Source organism: Hypanus sabinus, chromosome 24, assembly GCF_030144855.1.
Source record: "Hypanus sabinus isolate sHypSab1 chromosome 24, sHypSab1.hap1, whole genome shotgun sequence".
NCBI classification, from domain to species: Eukaryota; Metazoa; Chordata; class Chondrichthyes; order Myliobatiformes; family Dasyatidae; genus Hypanus; species Hypanus sabinus.
Genome location: NC_082729.1, coordinates 34038752 through 34058751, shown reverse-complemented (window position 1 = coordinate 34058751; position 20000 = coordinate 34038752). Strand labels below are relative to the sequence as shown.

At 50.8% G+C, this 20000-nt stretch overlaps 1 protein-coding gene and 1 pseudogene across 2 annotated transcripts in view; both read left to right on the top strand.

Annotated features, from left to right (window-relative positions):
- The window catches only part of LOC132380643 (tubulin alpha-3 chain-like), a 2160-nt pseudogene extending 278 nt beyond the window's left edge, over positions 1–1882 (top strand).
- Positions 1883–4319: 2437 nt separating this feature from the next.
- Positions 4320–20000, top strand: part of LOC132380642 (5-aminolevulinate synthase, erythroid-specific, mitochondrial-like) — a 30823-nt gene continuing 15142 nt past the window's right edge. The window contains exons 1-5 of one of the 2 annotated variants that reach the window (XM_059949591.1): positions 4363–4457; positions 5325–5367; positions 11061–11242; positions 14069–14251; positions 17855–17965. In XM_059949591.1, coding sequence (XP_059805574.1) covers positions 4382–4457; positions 5325–5367; positions 11061–11242; positions 14069–14251; positions 17855–17965 — 595 coding nt within the window. In that variant the 5' untranslated portion in view covers positions 4363–4381. Of the gene's footprint in view, positions 4458–5324; positions 5368–11060; positions 11243–14068; positions 14252–17854; positions 17966–20000 lie in introns of both variants that reach the window. The other variant, XM_059949592.1, reaches the window with a different exon arrangement.

Sequence of the window (20000 nt, the reverse complement as noted above, 5' to 3'; positions counted from 1 at the left end):
TCCCCTCCCCGTAACGCATTAAGTGGATTGAGAATATCGCCTATAATCCTCCCGTTCTGTGATCTCTCCCCACACAGATGAGGTCCGGACCGGCACCTACCGGCAGCTCTTCCACCCCGAGCAGCTCATCACGGGTAAGGAGGACGCGGCCAATAACTACGCGCGGGGCCACTGTTCCATCGGCAAAGAGATCGTGGACCTGGTCCTGGATCGCATCCGGAAGCTGGTAGGTTCTGGGTTGGTGACCGTCAGCGAATTGTAAGCGTTTTCCATTGGCCAGTGTTGAACCCAATCCACACCTGTCCCACTATCCTCTCCCATTCCGAACGGAGAACAGCACAGTTACCTCACGCTCACACCTCTTTCCCCGCAGGCGGACGAGTGCACGGGGCTGCAGGGGTTTATCATCTTCCACAGCTTCGGGGGCGGCACCGGCACGGGATTCACTTCCCTCCTCATGGAGAGACTCTCCGTCGACTACGGAAAGAAATCCAAGCTGGAGTTTTCCGTCTACCCGGCGCCCCAGATCTCCACTGCCGTGGTCGAGCCCTACAACTCGGTGCTGGTCACCCACTGCACCCTCGAGCACTCGGACTGCGCCTTCATGTTGGACAATGAGGCCATCTACGACATCTGCCGGCGGAACCTGGACATCGAGCGCCCCACCTACACCAACCTCAACCGCCTGCTGGGTCAGGTCGTGTCGTCTGTCACCGCTTCGCTGCGCTTCGACGGCGCCCTCAACGTGGACCTTCTGGAATTCCAGACCAACCTGGTGCCCTACCCCCGCATCCACTTCCCGCTGGTGACCTACGCGCCCCTCATCTCGGCCGAGAAGGCTTACCACGAGCAGCTGTCCGTGGCCGAGATCACCAACGCCTGCTTCGAGCCGGCCAACCAGATGGTGAAGTGAGACCCCCGCCAGGGCAAGTACATGGCGTACTGCATGCTGTACCGCGGAGACGTGGTGCCCAAGGACGTGAACGCCGCCATCGCCACCATCAAGACCAAGCGCTCCATCCAGTTCGTGGACTGGTGTCCGACCGGCTTCAAGGTGAGTGGACCGTTTGAGACCAAACCACGGGGCTTGGCGGGGAATTGGTGAAGGTTTGTAGAAGCCTCCTATCCTGTGCCACGGGGTGCTTCGTTCTGTCCAAGTGTTCCTAACCTTTTTTATACCATGCAGCCTTACCATTAAATTCTTGGAATTCAAGTAGGGAAGCCAAAACTATCCACGTTTCTCCACATCCAAGTCCACATACGGTTCAGCTATCGAGTCTAGAATCGTTCTCTTCGCGAGCAACCTCCCCCACCCCTCCTAATTAAAACACCATTGTCAAGCACCTACAACCTATACCCTCTTCCAGCCTGGGAATAAGCCTATAGCCTGGAGTAAGCCCATACCGGCCTGTTATATTGCACCTTTTACGCCAGTTTGGAACTGGAAATCGAACCCGTGTCTCTGGTGCCGTAAGGTAGTGGCTCGACCCGCTGCGCCACTGGAGCGCCTTCTAGTGGCCACTAATCATGAAGCTGTTTCTCTGAGTGCCTGAAATGAATGCTTCTTTTTCCCTCCCGTCCCACAGGTGGGCATCAACTACCAGCCCCCGACCGTGGTGCCCGGCGGCGACCTGGCCAAGGTGCAGCGCCCCGTCTGCATGCTGAGCAACACCACCGCCGTGGCCATGGCCTGGACCCGCATGAACCTCAAGTTCGACAAGATGTACGCCAAGCGGGCCTTCGTCCACTGGTACGTGGGCGAGGGGCTGGAGGAGGGGGAGTTCCAGGATGCGCGGGAGGACATGGCCTCGCTGGAGAAGGACTACGAGGAGGTTGGCATCGATTCGGCAGATCTGGACAGGGGGCCGAGGGGGAAGAGTGATTGTATTTTATGTCTGTAAAAATAAATTAAATTATTTTTCCTTTATACTGATATAATATTAAATAAAATCTATTTTAACTGTAGCTGAGTATTGTATTCTTAAAGCCTCAAAGCTTGATGGCTGTTTGATATATTTTTGTGGGGGTAGATTATTTTATTGGCGTCACGGTAGCCGAACACTATTATGGCGCCAGCGACCAGGGTTCAATTCCCGCCGCTGTCTCTAAGGAGTTTGTGTGTTCTCTCCGTGACTACGTGAGATTTCTCTGGGAGCTCCGGTTTTCTCCCATACTTTAAAAACTCTATGTTAGTAGGTTAATCGGCCCTTTGACCTGTTGGGCATACAAGCCCTGACTCCAGCCATAACATAGCTCTCTGGGTCGGTGTAGTACGCAAGCTTCCAATCCATGACAACGTTGTGGCCCTCATGGAGGGGAGAGGGAACGGGCTGGGTCCCCCACAGCGACTTACGTTTCTACGCATTCGAATTGCAGAACCGGACCACGGTACAGACGGTCAGGATACTTTCAAGAGCACGGCTGTCGAAGTTTTAGTGTTAGGTGACCAGCCGAACCTGCTTAACTCCCCCAACAGGGCAATACGCCTTCCTTAGGATGGCATCTGTGTGCTGGGCCGAGGGCAGGACAGGTTATTGCAGAGACAGGAACCTGGGCCGTCAGATTAATTGCGCTCTTCGAACCTGGGTCTGTTTTCCCGGTTTCAATGATCCTGTGATATTTGACAAGCCAGGATTATTTAAATGGAATTTAAATGATCGTAGCCAACCACGGGATCAGATCTAGGACTCCTGTTATTTGTGAAGGGCCTATACTGTTCTGTGTTCTATGATCACTGCATCCCCTACGCCACCTGTATGACGAAAGCAGGTTTCATCGTTGCTCATCCCAGAAACGGGGCCTTTCACTCTTTAAATCTTCTCCCATCATCTGGTACTTTCTCGTACACTAATTCTACCAAGAACCACTTCATCTCCACCTCCCCCCCCCCCCGCCACACACACGCACACACAGTCCCATTAGCACCCTCATCATCCCAACACTCGTTGGGACGTGGAAGGAAATCGCCGAACCCGGGGGAAACCCATGGAGCCAATGGGAGAAGGTGTAATGTGCACATCAACAGCCCTGCCGCCCACCTCTAGGTGTGTTGGTACCCTGCTCAGTGAACCAGAAGCGAGGTGCTTCTGACATTCTGCTTAACATCGCACGCAGTCACATCAGTTTCCCTAATTCAGGGGTTTCCAAACTTTCTTAATGCTTGGTCCCCTACTATTAACCGAGGGGTCGGTGGACACCAGGTATGGAACCTCTGCCCTTCCTGACGCTGCGTCTTAACTTGCAGCAACATATGTCTATTGTCACGTGCGAAACAACTCAAGATCAAAATCAAGTTTAATTTTAATTCAAACCGTACACGTGCATACAGCTAAACGAAATATCGGTCCTCCGCCGCCAAGGTGCAAAACGCAGTCACACACAGCGCACAGCGCATTAAGTTACGATAGCTCATACAGTCACAAAATAATATTAGCGCAAGTCCTTGAGTCTGAAGGTTCATGGTACATGCGGCGTTGTCCTATTGACATCTGTCTGCGCGAGAACAAGTTCTCAGGAAATTCACGTTGCCCGCTGGGTCACACACAGACGAAGGCAATGCAGCTGCGCTCCCAGGGTGCGAACGCTGGAGGGCAGCACCTGCAGGGCCCAGTATGGATTCTTTCGCACCTCTGTTGTCTCCCACACCGCCTTTGGGTGGCACACAAGTACAGTGAGGTGCAGGAACAATCAAAATGCTACTTGCAGCAGCATCACAGTGAAGTAGAGGTGCCGTCGCAGATTAAGTGGACTCTTGACAAGCTCGCACTCGTTCCTCAATCACGCTTTATTTACTTGTGGCGCGAGGGAAGCAGCCCGGCCCTATCACCCACACCGAAGTCTAAACAGAGAAATGCCGTTTTTATACAAAATTGACCAGCAGTTACGGATATTGACCATTTCGTGTATACACACACACACACACACACACACACACACACACACACACACACACACACACACATACACACACACACACACACACACACACACACACACACACACACACACACACACACACACACAAAGGTGGGTATCGAACTCGTGCCTCCGCCACTGGAAAGCAGAGGCTGTACTCGCTGCCGCTCCAATACACCGAGTAGTCTTCTTAACCGTCTACAAGTCCCTCTGCCCTGGAACGAATTCACCTCGCTGATCTTAAACAAACGTTACCATCAAGTACCGATCTCCCTCCCCCACCTTCTCCTCAGCAGCCTTATCCTCCCTCCACCAGGGCACCGCTCGCCTCTATCCGCTGTCCCCACCTCTTTATCTCTGCCGTTCCAGCCTCTGCGAGGAACCAATCCCTGCTCGAGGGAAAAGGGCACCCCACCCCATCGAAAGCAGCTAGTCATCGTTGAAAAATCCACCGTTCCAGTGTTGAATGTTCGTCCTCAGTGAAGGACAACAAGAGACTGACACGAAGAGACCGCGAAACGAATCTTTGATTCCTCCACCAGGTATGTTTCAACGGCACGGGGCGTCGGTGAGGCCGCAGTTGGAGAGTTTTGAGGACAGTTCTGGGAAGGGCGTCCCCGAAGCTGGAAGGGGCTCAGGAACAGATGTTACCAGGATGGGAGTGGGGGCTTAAGTTATAAGGAGAGGCTGAACAGGGCTGGGATAGTATTCCCTGGAGCGTTTATAAAAACCATAAGGGGCGCAGACAGACAGACATACTTTATTGATCCCGAGGAAAATTGGATTTCATTACAGCCGCACCCATAATAGTGAAGAAATATACCAATATCAAACCATAAATAATTAAATAATAATAAGTTAATTATGCCAGGTGTAAATAAGTCCAGGACCAGTCTATTGGCTCAGGGTGGCTGACACTCCGAGGGAGGAGTTGTAAAGTTTGATGGCCACAGGTAGGAATGACTTCCTATGACGCTCAGTGTTACATCTCGGTGGAATGAGTCTCTGGCTGAATGTACTCCTGTGCCTAACCAGCACATTATGGAGTGGATGAGAGTCATTGTCCAAGATGGGATGCAACTTGGACAGCATCCTCTTTTCAGACACCACCGTCAGAGAGTCCAGTTCCACCCCCACAACATCACTGGCCTTACGAATGAGTTTGTTGATTCTGTTGGTGTCTGCTAGCCTCAGCCTGCTGCCCCAGCACACAACAGCAAACATGATAGCACTGGCCACCACAGACTCGTAGAACATCCTCAACATCGTCCGGCAGATGCTAAGGTCACGGTCTACCCCCTCCCCCCTCCCCTAGAGTTCATTCCGTCGTTATGTGCTGTGTCATATGACGTAGGTGACCGTGGCCTTTCCATGACCATGGTGGTTCTTGGCATTTTATTTTTCTACAGAAGTGGTTTGCCATTGGCTTCTCCTGAGCAGTGTCTTTACAAGGTAGGTAACCCCAGCCATTATCAATACTCTTCGGGGATTGTCTGCCTGGCGTCAGTGGTCGCATAATCAGGGCTTGTGATATGCATCGGCTCTCATGGAACCATCCACCGTCTGCTCCCGCGGCTTCAAGCCTGAATGGTGTGTGTGGGGGAGTGGGGGGGGGTGTTTGCTAAGCAGGTGCTACACCTCGCCCAGGGACGAAGCCGCGCCTTACACCTCCTTTTGAGGCGTATCTCCACCCCGCCAGTCACCCTAACCCTGAGTGAGGGGAGTCTAAAACGGGTTCAAAGTGAACCAAGAGGGTGCTGCGTGTGTTGAGCGAGCTGCCAGAGTAGGCGGCTGAGGCAGGCGCATTAACAATATTTTAAACCTCGTGAACATGTGAGTAGTTAGGAAAGGTTCAGAAGGATGTGGGGGTGGGGGGGGCAAATACAAGCGAATCGTGTACGCAACGTGTCCCCACGCAGTCCACTCCCGGTGCATGTGCACCAGCATAACTGTGCGTCCGGGGACAAATCCTCTTACATATACAGAATAGCAGTTCCCTTGAGAACGCATAGTCATGGAATCAAACAACATAGCAACAGACCCTTTGGGCCCATTCGTCCAAGTAGACCAAGGTAGTCCCATTTGGGCATACTAATATAAGTGGCCAAACGACCGCCATGGACGGGATGGGCCGAAGGTCCTATTGCCGTGCCGTATGACTCTACCACTCCGTATAGCAGACTACGTCATTTGGGGTGAACGGTTCGATTCATCATTAATACGTTAGAGCTCAATTAACCCTTTGGAAGGCCCTGGCACAGAATGACTCCCGGTCGCAGTGGGGGTTTTGACTTGCCACAGGATAAGGGCTAAGAAGGTGGCGTACCTGGGCAGGCTGCTCAGGGCTTCACCCAAACACACCCCAACCCCCTTGCGCTGATGCTGCCGACTCAGAGGGCGGGGGAGAGGGGTGTCCGAGCTGTCAATCAGTGAAGCGAGGGTGTCCGGAACCAGGAGTGCAGGTACCTGTACTGTGGCGTTTCACTGGCCCTTGCAGGATACCGCTGATAGTCAGAATCAGAACCAGGCTTAGCATTATTGATGTACGTTGTGAAATATTTTATTTTGCCGTGGCAAAACATAAAATACTAGAAATCACAAACAAAATAGATAGATAGAGCGAAAGAGGAGTAGTGGAACGTCATGGAACGTTCAGAAACCTGATGGCGGACGGGAGGAAACTGGTCCTGAGTCGTTGAGCGTGGGTCTTCCCCGACGGTAGTAGCGTGTAGAGAGCATGCCCTGAACGCTGCACTCTTGAGGCATCGCTTTTTGAGATGTCCCAAATGGTGGGGAGGGATTGTGGGCCCGTGATGTAGCTGGCTGAGTCTGCAAACCTTGGAGGCCTCGTGTGAACCTGGCCGTGACGCAAGCAGTCTCAGCCCTCTCCGCAGAAATCTTCCAGCTTCTACCAGCAGGGAAAAGGGTCACCTCTTGCGCTCCCGGGTGGGCCACGGACCCACTGCTCTGCACGGGCGCTAGTCCCCAAGCGGTTCACACCCCGGTGCCTGTGCTCTGCAATTACCGCGGTACGTACTGGGGTCATGTGCGGCCAGAATTAGTCCCGTCAGGCGTAGGTAGAAAAAAAAATGTACTCCCTCTCAGATACATAAAACAGTATGCAACGTACAGAGCTAACGTATAGAGTTATAGAATCAAACAGCACAGAAACAGGACATTCGGCCCAACACTCTAATGCCGACCGGGGAGCTGGTCCCATTCGCCTGTATTTTGGCCAACCGAGATACGTTCTGTCAGGTGTGGACTGTAATTGTCATTAACACCACAAAGGCACAGGAGTAGAAATAGGCATTCCTTGGTTTATAAAAACCACGAGGTGCTTAGATAAGGGGAGGGTGGTTACAGTTTTTCTCCAGGCTAGGGGAGTCTAAAAGTAGAGGGCACAGGTTTAAGAGGAGAGGGCAGAGGTTTAAAGGGGGCAACGTTTACACGTAGAGGGTGGTGGGTATGTGGAACGAGCTGCCAGAGGACGTGGTTTAAAAGACGCTTGCACAGGGATATGGGCAGGAAGGGCTGGGCGAATCGCGGGCAAGTGGACAAGTTGGGGATGTCGGCACTGACAGGTTGAGCCGACGGCCTTGTGTCCGTGCTGCTTAGTTCTAAGTGTGGTGATCTGGCAGGACCGGTTATCTCTGGCTGACGACAGAGACGCTGCAAGACGCGATTGGCCGCCGCTCGTCTCTCCAGTCGCTCAGCTCGCTCCTATTGGTCGGATTCAGGCCGCAGCTCTCTCACTGGCCAACTCCAGGCAAACTCTGCGGGTAGCGCAGGGTCTCGGCTTATCGCTGGCACCCAGACGCCGGGACAGGGGCGTGTCTGTCAGCGGCAGTCCTCGACGGCTGTTCGTACACAACAGTTCCAACCCAGAGACAAGAGTCAAAAAGGTTCAGTGTTACAGATCGTGGAAACAGGCCATTCGGCCCAACGAGCTCATGCAAACCGAAATGCCCATTCAAGCTAGTCCCATTTTCGCGCGTTTAGCCCATATCCCTCCAAAGTTTGATGCCTGACGGTTTGACACCGGGCGTTGGGCAGTTTATTAGTGTCTAACCCTTTCTTATTATGTATCCCTTCCTATCCACGTATCTGTCCAATTGCTCTTAATATTGATGTAATTAATGTACTTGTCTCAAGCACTCCATCTGACAGCTCGTTCTACAATCACTGGCCCCAAGAGTGGGACCCGGTGTAGCCTTCTGCCGTTGTAGCTCCTCTACATCAAGGGTCGATGTGTTGTGCATCCAAAGATTGCCTCCTGCATACCGCTTTTGTGACGGGTGGTTGTTTGAATTACTGTCGCTTTGCTGTCAGCTTGAGCTAGTCTAGCCGTTCACCTCTGACCTCTCTCGCAATTGTACGTGTTGGTCGGGATTCCCAGCATCTGCAGAACATCTTGCGTTTCTCATTAAACAAGGCGTTTTCGCCCACAGAACTGCCGCCCGCTGGATATTTGTGTATGTTTATTTGTTTTATGCACCATTCTCTGTAAATTCTAGATTGTCCTGCGTGAAAATCCCAGCAGATCAGCTGGGATACTCAAACCGTCTGGCACCAACAGTCATTCCAGTGTCAGCGTCACCTCTCTTCCCCATTCTGATGTTTGGTCTGACAAGAACTGAACCTCTTGACCGTGTCTGCATGCTTTTATGTATTGAGTTGCTGCCATGTGATTGGCTGACTGGATATGTGCATTACTGATCAGGTGCGCAGGTGTACCTATACACCTAGTACAGTGTATTTCCTTGATGTTGGCTTGGCTGGTGCCGTTGAGGCGTTGGCCAGCTTTAACGACCCGTACCAGAGCCCTCCTGTCCGCCGAAGAGACGTTTCTATACCACACAGTGATGTATCAGTGAAAATGCAATGTATTCTTGCAGGTATTTGCATTGAGAAAAATAATTAATCACAATAGAATTTATGAAAAACCCATACATAGACATTGACTGACAAATCACCAATCTGCAAAATAAAACAAATTATGCAAACAAAATATTCAGAACATGAGTTGTGGAGTCCTTGAAAGTGAGTCTGTCGGTTGTGGAATCAGTTCGGAGTTAAGGTGACTGAAGTTATCCACACTGGTTAAGGAGCATGATGATTGAAGGGTAGTAACTGTTCCTGAACCTGGTGGTGTGGGACCTGAGACTCCTGTACCTCCTTCCTGATGGTAGCAGCGAGAAGATAGCATAACCTGGTGGAACACTGCAGGCCAGGCAGTATCTATAAGGAGATGTTGTAAGGAGATGTTTCTCCTTATAGATGCTGCCTGGCCTGCTGTGTTCCACCAGCATTTTGTGTGTGTTGCTTGAATTTCCAGCATCTGAAGATTTCCTCGAGATAGCATAACCTGGATGATTAGGGCCATTTAATTGGTATTACTTTGCAGTTTTAAAGCGTAAGATAAATCAGCTTGAATGTCTAGCTGTGAGAATGACCTCCACTACCCACAGGGTCTCAGAGACGTATGAAGACTCCTCGTGCGCACGCACACACACCCACCCACACACACACACACACACACACACACACACACACACACACACACACACACACACATACATACACACACACACACACACACACACATACACACACACACACACACACACACATACACACACACACACACATACATACACACACACACCCACACACACACACACATACACACACACACATACATACACACACACACACACACACACACACACACACACACACACATACACACACACACATATTGACAGAAGAACACTCACACGCATACATGTGCACACGCGCGCGCGCGTGCAGTCAGAAACAAGGCCACATACGCAGGGGAACGCATATACACACACGCATACTGAGGAAAACATCAACACAAAACAAACACACAGACTTAGAGATACATATATACACACACACACATAAACGCATATAAGTATACCGGAATTGAAAGGCGTATCATATGAGGAGAGTTTGATGTCACTGAATCTGTGCTCACTGGATTTCAAAAGAATGACCGGGTGGGTGGGGGGGTCTCACTGAATCCTATCGGATGTTGAAGGACCTCGAAAGAGTGGATGTGGAGAGGATGCTTTCTATGGTGGGGAGTCAAAGACCAGATAGCCCAGCCTCAGAGTAGAGCTATGTCCTTTTATAATGGAGATGAGGCGGGATTTCCCCAGACAGAGACCAGTGAATCGGTGGAATTCGTTGCTATTGGTGGCTGTGGAAGCCAACTCGTTGAGTATATTTAAGGAAGAGATTGATAGGTTTCTAATTTATCAGGACGTCAAAGATTATGGACAGAAAGCTGGACATTGGCGCTGAGAGGGAAATAGATCAGGCATGACGAAATGGCGGACAGCTCATTGTGCCAAATGGTCTAATTCTGCTCCTATATCTTATAGACGTGTGGTATACAGGCGCAGACTGAGACACACACACACACACACACACACACACAGATTGAGATGAGCGCGCGCACACACACACACACACACACCCACGCACGCACACGCATACTGAGACGCATATGCAAACACAGAGGATCATAAGAGGCTGCGGAGGGTCGTAAACTGAAGCTTGCTCCATCATGAGCACTAGTAGCAAGGACACCTTCAAATCGTGATGCCTCAGAAAGGCTCCATCCATCATTAAGGACCCTCATTACTCAAGACTTGCCCTCTTCACATTGCTGTCGGCAAGGAAGAGCCTGAAAGCGTACAGTCAGCGTTTCAGAAACCGCTTCTTCCCCATCGCCATCAGGTTTCTGAACGGGTAATGAACCCGTGAACACTACCACACCAGTCTTAATAGGCGCTATTTATTTATTGATCTGTCTCTGTTTGTTTGTTTGTTTGTTTGTTTGTTTATTTACCATAGTAACTTCAATTATTTATCTCTCTCTCTCTCTCTCTCTCTCTCTCTCTCTCTCTCTCTCTCTCTCTCTCTCTCTCTCTCTCATACACAGCATCACGCTCTCAGACACAGAATCACACGCACTCGTTCACTTACGCACAATACTTACTACAATCACACGTACTGGCACACACAGACTCACGCATACAGTCGCAATCGCTTTCACGCAGTCACGCACACACAAGTCGTTTGGCTCCAGTTTCCTTGCCTTTGTTTTGCAGGTCAGAGCTGATGATGGGATTCTTCGCCCACACCTGCCCCTTTCTGCTCCGAGTTCCTCGGATCTTCATACAGAGGGCGGGGCCCTCGCTAGCTGTCTACGCTCAGCGCTGCCCCGTGATGTCCCGCGGCGTGGCCACCTCTATTCTCAACCTGCAGTGGGCCAAGGAGAACGAATCGTCTGGTAAACGTGGGAAGGGAGTCCTTATGGCACCATTCAATACGATACTACACTTCTTGGCAATCTTCCACTCCCGACTGATGCAGTCGCCAGCAGGCTCAGACATAGCATGAAACTCTCCACACCGTCCCATCTCACACTCCCGGGGTCAGATAGAGAGTGAAACTCCCTCCACACCGTCCCATCACACACTCCCGGGGTCAGACACAGAGTGAAACTCCCTCCACACCGTCCCATCACACACTCCCGGGGTCAGACACAGAGTGAAGCTCCCTCCACACCGTCCCATCATACACTCCCGGGTTCAGACACAGAGTGAAACTCCCTCCACACCGTCCCATCATACACTCCCGGGGTCAGGCACAGAGTGAAACTCCCTCCACGCCGTCCCATCTCACACTCCCGGGGTCAGATAGAGAGTGAAACTCCCTCCACACCGTCCCAACACACACTCCAGGGGTCAGATATAGAGTGAAACTCCCTCCACACCGTCCCATCACACACTCCCGGGGTCAGACACAGAGTGAAGCTCCCTCCACACCGTCCCATCACACACTCCCGGGGTCAGATAGAGAGTGAAACTTCCTCCACACCATCCCATCACACACTCCCGGGGTCAGACACAGAGTGAAACTCCCTCCACGCCGTCCCATCACACACTCCCGGGGTCAGATAGAGTGAAACTCCCTCCACACCGTCCGATCACACAATCCCGGGGTCAGACACAGAGTGAATCTCCCTCCACACTGTCCCATCACACACTCCCGGGGTCAGATAGAGTGAAACTCCCTCCACACCGTCCCATCACACAATCCTGGGGTCAGACACAGAGTGAAGCTCCCTCCACACAGTCCCATCACACACACTCGGGGTCAGACACAGAGTGAAGCTCCCTCCACACCGTCCCATCACGCACTCCCGGGGTCAGACACAGTGAAGCTCCCTCCACACCGTCCCATCACGCACTCCCGGGGTCAGACACAGAGTGAAGCTCCCTCCACACCGTCCCATCACACATTCCCGGGGTCAGTCACAGAGTGAAGCTCCCTCCACACCGTCCCATCACACATTCCCGGGGTCAGACACAGAGTGAAGCTCCCTCCACACCGTCCCATCACCCCGGGGTCAGACACAGAGTGAGGCTCCCTCCACCCTGTCCCATCACACACTCCCGGGGTCAGACACAGAGTAAAGCTTCCCCTACACCGTTCCATTTCACATCCTGGGGTTAAACACTGATTGAAGTTCTCTCTACACCGTCCCATAACATATTTCTGGAGTCAGACACAGGGTGGAGCTCCCTCTATTGGAAAGGAGGGGGAGGGAAGAGGACAGAATGGGTGCCGTTGGGGTTGGAGTACAAGCAGGAAGGTGATAGGGAAAGCCAAGTCAAGGGGAAGAAGGGTGGGTGGGGGAAGGGGGATTGAAGCAAAAAGCAGGGAAGTGATTTATGGAAGATGTGGAGGGCTGAAGAAATAGAAAGCTGACAGGGGGTAAGAATGGAGCATGCGAGAAAGGGAAGGAGGAGGGGCATCGGGGGAGGCGATAGGCAGGTGAGGAGCAGAGAGTGGGATTAAAATGGAGAGTGGGATTGGAATAGAGAGTGGGAATAGAATGGAGAGCGGGATTGAAATGGAGAGTGGGAATAGAATGGAATGGAGAGTGGGATTGGAATGGAGAGTGGGAATTGGAATGGAGAATGGGAATTGGAATGGAGAGTGGGGATTAGAATGGAGAGTGGGATTGGAATGGAGAGTGGGAATTGGAATGGAGAGTGGGGATTGGAATGGAGAGTGGGATTGGAATGGAGAGTGGGGATTGGAATGGAGAGTGGGATTGGAATGGAGAGTGGGATTGGAATGGAGAGTGGGAATTGGAATGGAGAGTGGGATTGGAATGGAGAGTGGGGATTGGAATGGAGAGTGGGATTGGAATGGAGAGTGGGATTGGAATGGAGAGTGGGAATTGGAATGGAGAGTGGGGATTAGAATGGAGAGTGGGATTGGAATGGAGAGTGGGAATTGGAATGGAGAGTGGGAATTGGAATGGAGAGTGGGGATTGGAATGGAGAGTGGGATTGGAATGGAGAGTGGGATTGGAATGGAGAGTGGGAATAGAATGGAATGGAGAGTGGGATTGGAATGGAGAGTGGGAATAGAATGGAATGGAGAGTGGGGATTAGAATGGAGAGTGGGATTGGAATGGAGAGTGGGAATTGGAATGGAGAATGGGGATTGGAATGGAGAGTGGGAATGGAATAGAGAGTGGGATTGGAATGGAGAGTGGGAATTGGAATGGAGAGTGGGAATGGTATGGTGAGTGAGAATTGGAATGGAGAGTGGAATTGGAATGGAGAGTGGAAATTGGAATGGAGAGTGGGATTGGAATGGAGAGTGGGAATTGGAATGGAGAGTGGGAATGGAATGGAGAGTGGGAATTGGAACGGGTGGCCACTGGAGAATTCCGTTTATTGTGGTGGACAGAGCAAAGTTGCTTGATGAAGTGGACACCTCCCTCCCACAACCAACGCTGGTTCTCCTCGACGTAGACGAGGTTGCACCAGGACCCCCGGATACAGCAGGTGACCCTAATAGACTTGCAGCTGAAGTGGCGACTTGGGGCTCTGGATGGAGGTGAGGGAGGAGTATAGGTGTAGCACTTCTCATGGTAGGAGGGACACCACAGTGGGGAGGGCCGATTGAAGAAGGAAGAATTATGGGGGTTTTCTCAGCTAGCAGACGTTTGGATAACCTATTCGGCAGGGGAGAAAATGAAAGGTCCGCAGCAACAGTCTTGGATGTCTGAATCTCCATCTGTATTGTCTTTCAGGGGCTGGCGGCTTTCCGTCACCGCTGCTGGCCTCGGCCAAGACCATGACCCATTCCGGCAGCCAGGTCGTCTCCTCCAACTGCCCTTTCGCGGAGTTGGAGGTTCAGGGGGGCCTGAGCACGCTGATCTGCAAGGCCAGCCTGGAGGTGCAGGAAGACGTGGCAGTCATGGTCCCCCGGAGAGGTGAGTGTGCCTATGTCACCCCCACTTAACTGGACACTGAAAACTCGCACTCCATTTGGAAAACACACTTCATTTACTTGTGCAATAGAAAACAGCGTGGCCCCCTATCACCCCACTGTTCTAAAGTCCGAGCAGAGAAATGCCATTTTTAGATTAGATTTAACTTTATTGTCATTGTGCCGAGTACAGATACAAAGCCAAATGAAATGCAGTTAGCATCTAACCAGAAATGCAAAGAATAGTGTTATTTACAAAATAACTGCGAATAAAAAGTAAGTGCTACAGCACACAAATATAAAAGTACTGAGACAGTACAATATGGGTGCAATACTGCTTAGCGCTGTGATGTGATGTTCAGCAGGGTCACGGCCTCAGGGAAGAAGCTCTTCCTGTGCCTGCTGGTGCAGGAGCGGAGGCTCTTGTAGCGCCTACCGGATGGGAGGAGAGTAAAAAGTCCATGGTTAGTGTGAGATGCATCCTTGATCATGCTTTTCGCCCTGCCCGGGCAGCGTTTATGGTAGATGTTCTCAATGGTGGACAATTGTGTGCCGATAATCCGCTGGACAGTTTTCACCACCCGCTGGAGAGCTTTGCGGTCCGATACGGGACAATTGCCATACCACACTGAGATGCAGTTGGTGAGTTTGCTCTCAGTGGTACAACGGTAAAAGTCCGTCAGTATCCTGGGACAGAGGTGAGCTTTCTTGATGCTCCGCAGGAAATAAAGGCTCTGTTTACACACAGCTAAGTTCCATAACCCCTTGAAATTGGCGTCATAAGTAGAATAGGATAAAGAATAGCAGATGCAATTTAATGCAGACAAGTGTGAGTTGTTACACTTTGCAAGGAGAAAGCAGAGCCCGATTCTGAGAGGTATGGCATAACTGAGGATTCTATGAATAAAGATACATAATTCCTTACAAATGGGATCACTGTAGGATAGGACCGTAAAAAGAGCTTTTAGCACATTGGCCTTCAGAAATCAGAGTACTGAGTACAGGAGTTGGAATGTTATGTTTAAGTTGTGTAAGACGTTGATGAAACCTAATTTAGAGTATCGTGCACAGTTCTGGTCACCTACCTACAGGAAATTCTTAATAATCAATCAATAAGATTGATAAGAATACAGAGAAAATTAACCAGGACCTGATGAATAGGCAAAGGCTGAATAGGTAAAACCTGTATTTCTTGGAGAACGAGGACAGATTTGACAGAGGTATAGAAAATTAGGACTGGTATAGATAGGGTTAATACATGCAGACATTTTCCCCGGCGTGAAACTAGAACTAGAGGTCATAGGTTAAGGGTGAAAGGTGAAATAGTTAAAGGGAACCTGAGACAGATCACTCAGAAGTCGGTGAGAGTCTGGAACGAGCGGAACTGGTTGAGGCATGTACGTTACCGACATTTAGAAGGCTCTTGGACGAGTACATGGATAGGAGCAGGGTTCCCAAACTTTTAAAAGCCGCAGACCCCTCCCATTCACCGAGGCGTCCCTGGTAAATAGCTTGGATAGGCATCTTGGGTGACACGGCCCAGTTGGGCCGAAGGGCCTGTTGTCATGCTGCGTGACTCGACAAGGAGGTCTCACGCTGAGAAATAAAATCCGGTGACGTCATTAAAGGTTCAAGATTGTTTATTGTGATTCTTCAGTACACAAGTGTAAAAGAGAAGGGAATGATTGTTACTCCGAATCCGATCTGCATAAAAAACACAATAAGTATGAAAACGCAAAAAGCCTTGTCAGTTATGTACATAAGATTAGCTTATACAGTACATAGACAGACAGTATGTCCGTAAAGTGCCGCTAGGTGGCGCAGAATCCAAACATAAGGTGACAGTCAGGTAATGATAAAGTTGACTAGGCGACTATTGGCAAGAGGAACTCACCTCCTTGTGCTGACACTGGAGAGGGTTCAAAGGAGGTTTACGAAAATGATTCCAGTATTGAACGGCTTGTCATATGAAGAGCGTTTGACGGCTCTGCGCCTGTGTTCACTGGAATGCAGAAGAACGAGAGTGTACCTCATAGAAACCTATCGAATTTTGAAAGGCCTTAGTCAGGTGGGTGTGACAAGAATGCTTCCTATGATGGGGAGTCTAGGACCAGAGCGCACAACCACAGAATAGAAGGGCGTCCTTTTCGAACGGAAATGAGGGGGAATTTCTTTCGTCAGAAAGAGGAGAATCGGTGGAATACGTTGCCACAGGCGGCTGTAGAGGCCAAATCTTTACGTATATTTAAGGCGAAGGTTGATAGGTTCTTGATTGGTCAGGACAAGAAGGGATACGAGAAGGTAGGAAAATGGTTGAGCCATAATGAAATGGCGGAGTAGATTCGATGGGGCAAATGATCTAATTCTGCTCCGTATCTCATGGTCTTAAGTGGAACTCTTCTCCGTAGCAGCAGGCAGTGACTGCGTCCGTGTAGGAATGAGGTGTGGAGTCTAAGCGTAAATTGGCAGTGCATGGGAGATGAAAGGGCTGATGTGGATGAAATGGCGATAGTGGGTGGTGGCATGGGTTAATGGTGGAGGTGCTGATCACCCTGACTAATTGTTTTCAGTCTAGCGGCCCTGGTGCGGACGCTCTTCCCTGGCTGGAGTTGGGGCACACTCCCCTGATCCGCCCCACCTACGGGGAACTTCTACCATCGGGTCCTGGTCCGGGAGCTGCTGGATGTTGGTGTGGATTGAGCTTTGGTTCAGCAGTGTCCAGCTTTAGGGGCAAGTGGGGTCCTGGCAGCCGAGAGGATCAGCCCGAAAACCCCCAATCCCCAACACACACACACACACACACACACACACACACACACACACACACACACACACACACACTCACACACACACACACACACACACACACACACACACACACACACACACACACTCACACACACACTCACACACACACACTCACACACACACACACACACACACACTCACACACACACACTCACACACACACACACACACACACACACACACACACACTCACACACACACTCACACACACACACTCACACACACACACACACACACACACTCACACACACACACTCACACACACACACACACACACACACACACACACACACACACACACACTCACACACACACACACACACACACACACACACTCACACACACACACACACACAAACACACACACACTCACACACACAGACACACACACTCACACACACAGACACACACACACACACACACAGACACACACACTCACACACACAGACACACACACACACAGACACACACACTCACACACACACACACACACACACACTCACACACACACACACACACACACACACACACACACACACACACACACACACACACACACACACACACACACACACACACACACACACACACACACACACACACACACACACACACACACACACACACACACACACACACACACACACACACACACACACACACACACACACACACACACACACACACACACACACACACACACACACACACACACACACACACACACACACACACACACACCTTCTCGGAGTCGCCGTTACTTGCTGCTGTATCATCATTGTATCTCTCTGCCTTCCAGAACTCCTCACCCAGACCGAGGCGATTCTCGACTGGCAGCCGGAGCAGGATAACGAGGTCCAAGATCGCAAACAAGCAATTACTCATCTTCTCCAGGACAACATGGACAGGGGTATGTGTATGTGTGTGCGCGTGCGCGTGTGTGTGTGTGTGTGTGTGTGTGTGTGTGTGCGTGTGTCCATGCCAACAATATTTAAACTACCTCCTCCCATCGACCTGTACCGGGACCATAACCCTCCATACCCCTACCATCCACGTGCCTGTCCAAACTTCTCGTAAACGTTGATTTCGAGTTCACGCTGGCACACTCCGCACGCTCACCACCCTCTGAGTGAAGAAGTTTCCCCTCATGTTCGCCGTAAACATCTCACCTTTCACCCTTAACCCACGACCTCTGGTTGTAGTCCCACACAGGTTTGTGGGTCCGTATGTCTCCGTGCGTGTCTGCATCTGTCTGTGATTTTAAAACCCTAAAACACAGGAGCAGACCTAGGCCGTTCGGCCCATCGAGTCTGCTCCGTTATTCCATCAGGGCTGATTTATCATCCCTCTCAACTCCATTCCACTGCCTTCTCCCACAAACCTCTGACACACTGACTAATCTCGGTGCCTTTCCTTCTGTCCGTGGATCTTCGTATATTCTTCCAAGTATGTGATACTCAACATTTAAAATCCCAGACTCAAACGTAGTTTGTCAGTTATTTTCACCTCCAGATTAAATACTTACCACGCATGCCTACTTTAAATCTCCCCCTTCTAAACGCATGTCGTCTAGTATTAGACATTTCCGTCCTGGGGATAAAAGATACCGGCTAACTACTCTATCTGTGCCTCACACCTCTACCAGGCCTCCCCTCAGGCCCCGCTGCTGCAGGGATGCAGCCCTCGTTTGTCCAGCCTCTCCTTATGTCAGCTCAGACAAGAGCAGAGAATGGCCGTGCGCAGACAGATGAGAACAGTACTGGGACATGGGCTGGAAATCTCCTTCCCAACACAACGGGAACCAACACGAGAGACTCCCACCAGCGACCTCTGAGTGCTGGTGGCAGGGGGACTGCCAGGTCTTCACATCAAAGGCGTCCCGGCTGACCAGAGCATTAACGGACCAACCATATAAATACTAAGCCGGCCACGGCAGGTCAGAGGGCAGAATCAGAGTTATTATTACTGACACGTGTGAAATTTCCCCCTTGCGGCAAGACATAAAAATGTAAATTATAATAAATTAAGCGAAAAGCTGAATTGACAGGTCGTGTTAGTGGCTTCATGGACCATTCAGAAATCTGATTGCGGAGGGGAAGAAGCTGCTTTAAAACCTCCGTTTACTACCTACTCTGCCTGCAAGTTGAGCTTTAGGGAATCCTGCACTAAGACTCCGAAGCTCCCTTTCACCTCGATTTCGGAATTCCATCCTCATCTAAGGGGACAAAAAAAAACTGTTCTTAGCCTCCTTCACTCCAAAGACAAAAGCCTGAGCTCACTCAAACTCTTCTCACAAGACGTGCTCTCTAATCCAGGCAGCATCCTGGTGAATCTCTTCTGCACCCTCTCTCTAAAGGTCCCACATCCTACCTATAATGAGGCGATCAGAAATGAGCACAACACTCTGAATGTGGTCTGAGCAGAATTTTATAGATCTGCAAGGTAATCTCGCGGCTGTTGAGCTCAAATCCCCCGATCAATGAAGGCCTTCTTACACCTTCTTAGCAATCCAATCAACTTGCATGTCATCTTTGAGGTATCTCTCAGCGTTGACCCCAGGATCCCCCTGCTCCTCAACACTGTTAGGAAATCTATCATCAGCCCTGTATTGTGCCTTCAGATTCGACCCCCGCATTGAGGTGACAACAGCCTTTCACTCAGTGTCAGCAAATCAAAAGAGCTGATTATTGACTTCGAGGGGGGGAGGGGGTGGAAGGGAGGTCCTAGTCCAGCCATGTAGTTACCGCGGGCCAACAAAGCTCACTCCATTGTCGCTCCTTACTCATCGGCTTGGAGAATTTGGCGATTCGCTGTTGACCCTCACTAACTTTTAACTGACGCACCACAGTCAGCATCCTATCCGGCTCGGAACTGCAACCGCTCTGTCCGAGACCGCGACCCAGCTCAGCAAACCTCCCCTCCACGGACACTGCCCACGCTTCTCG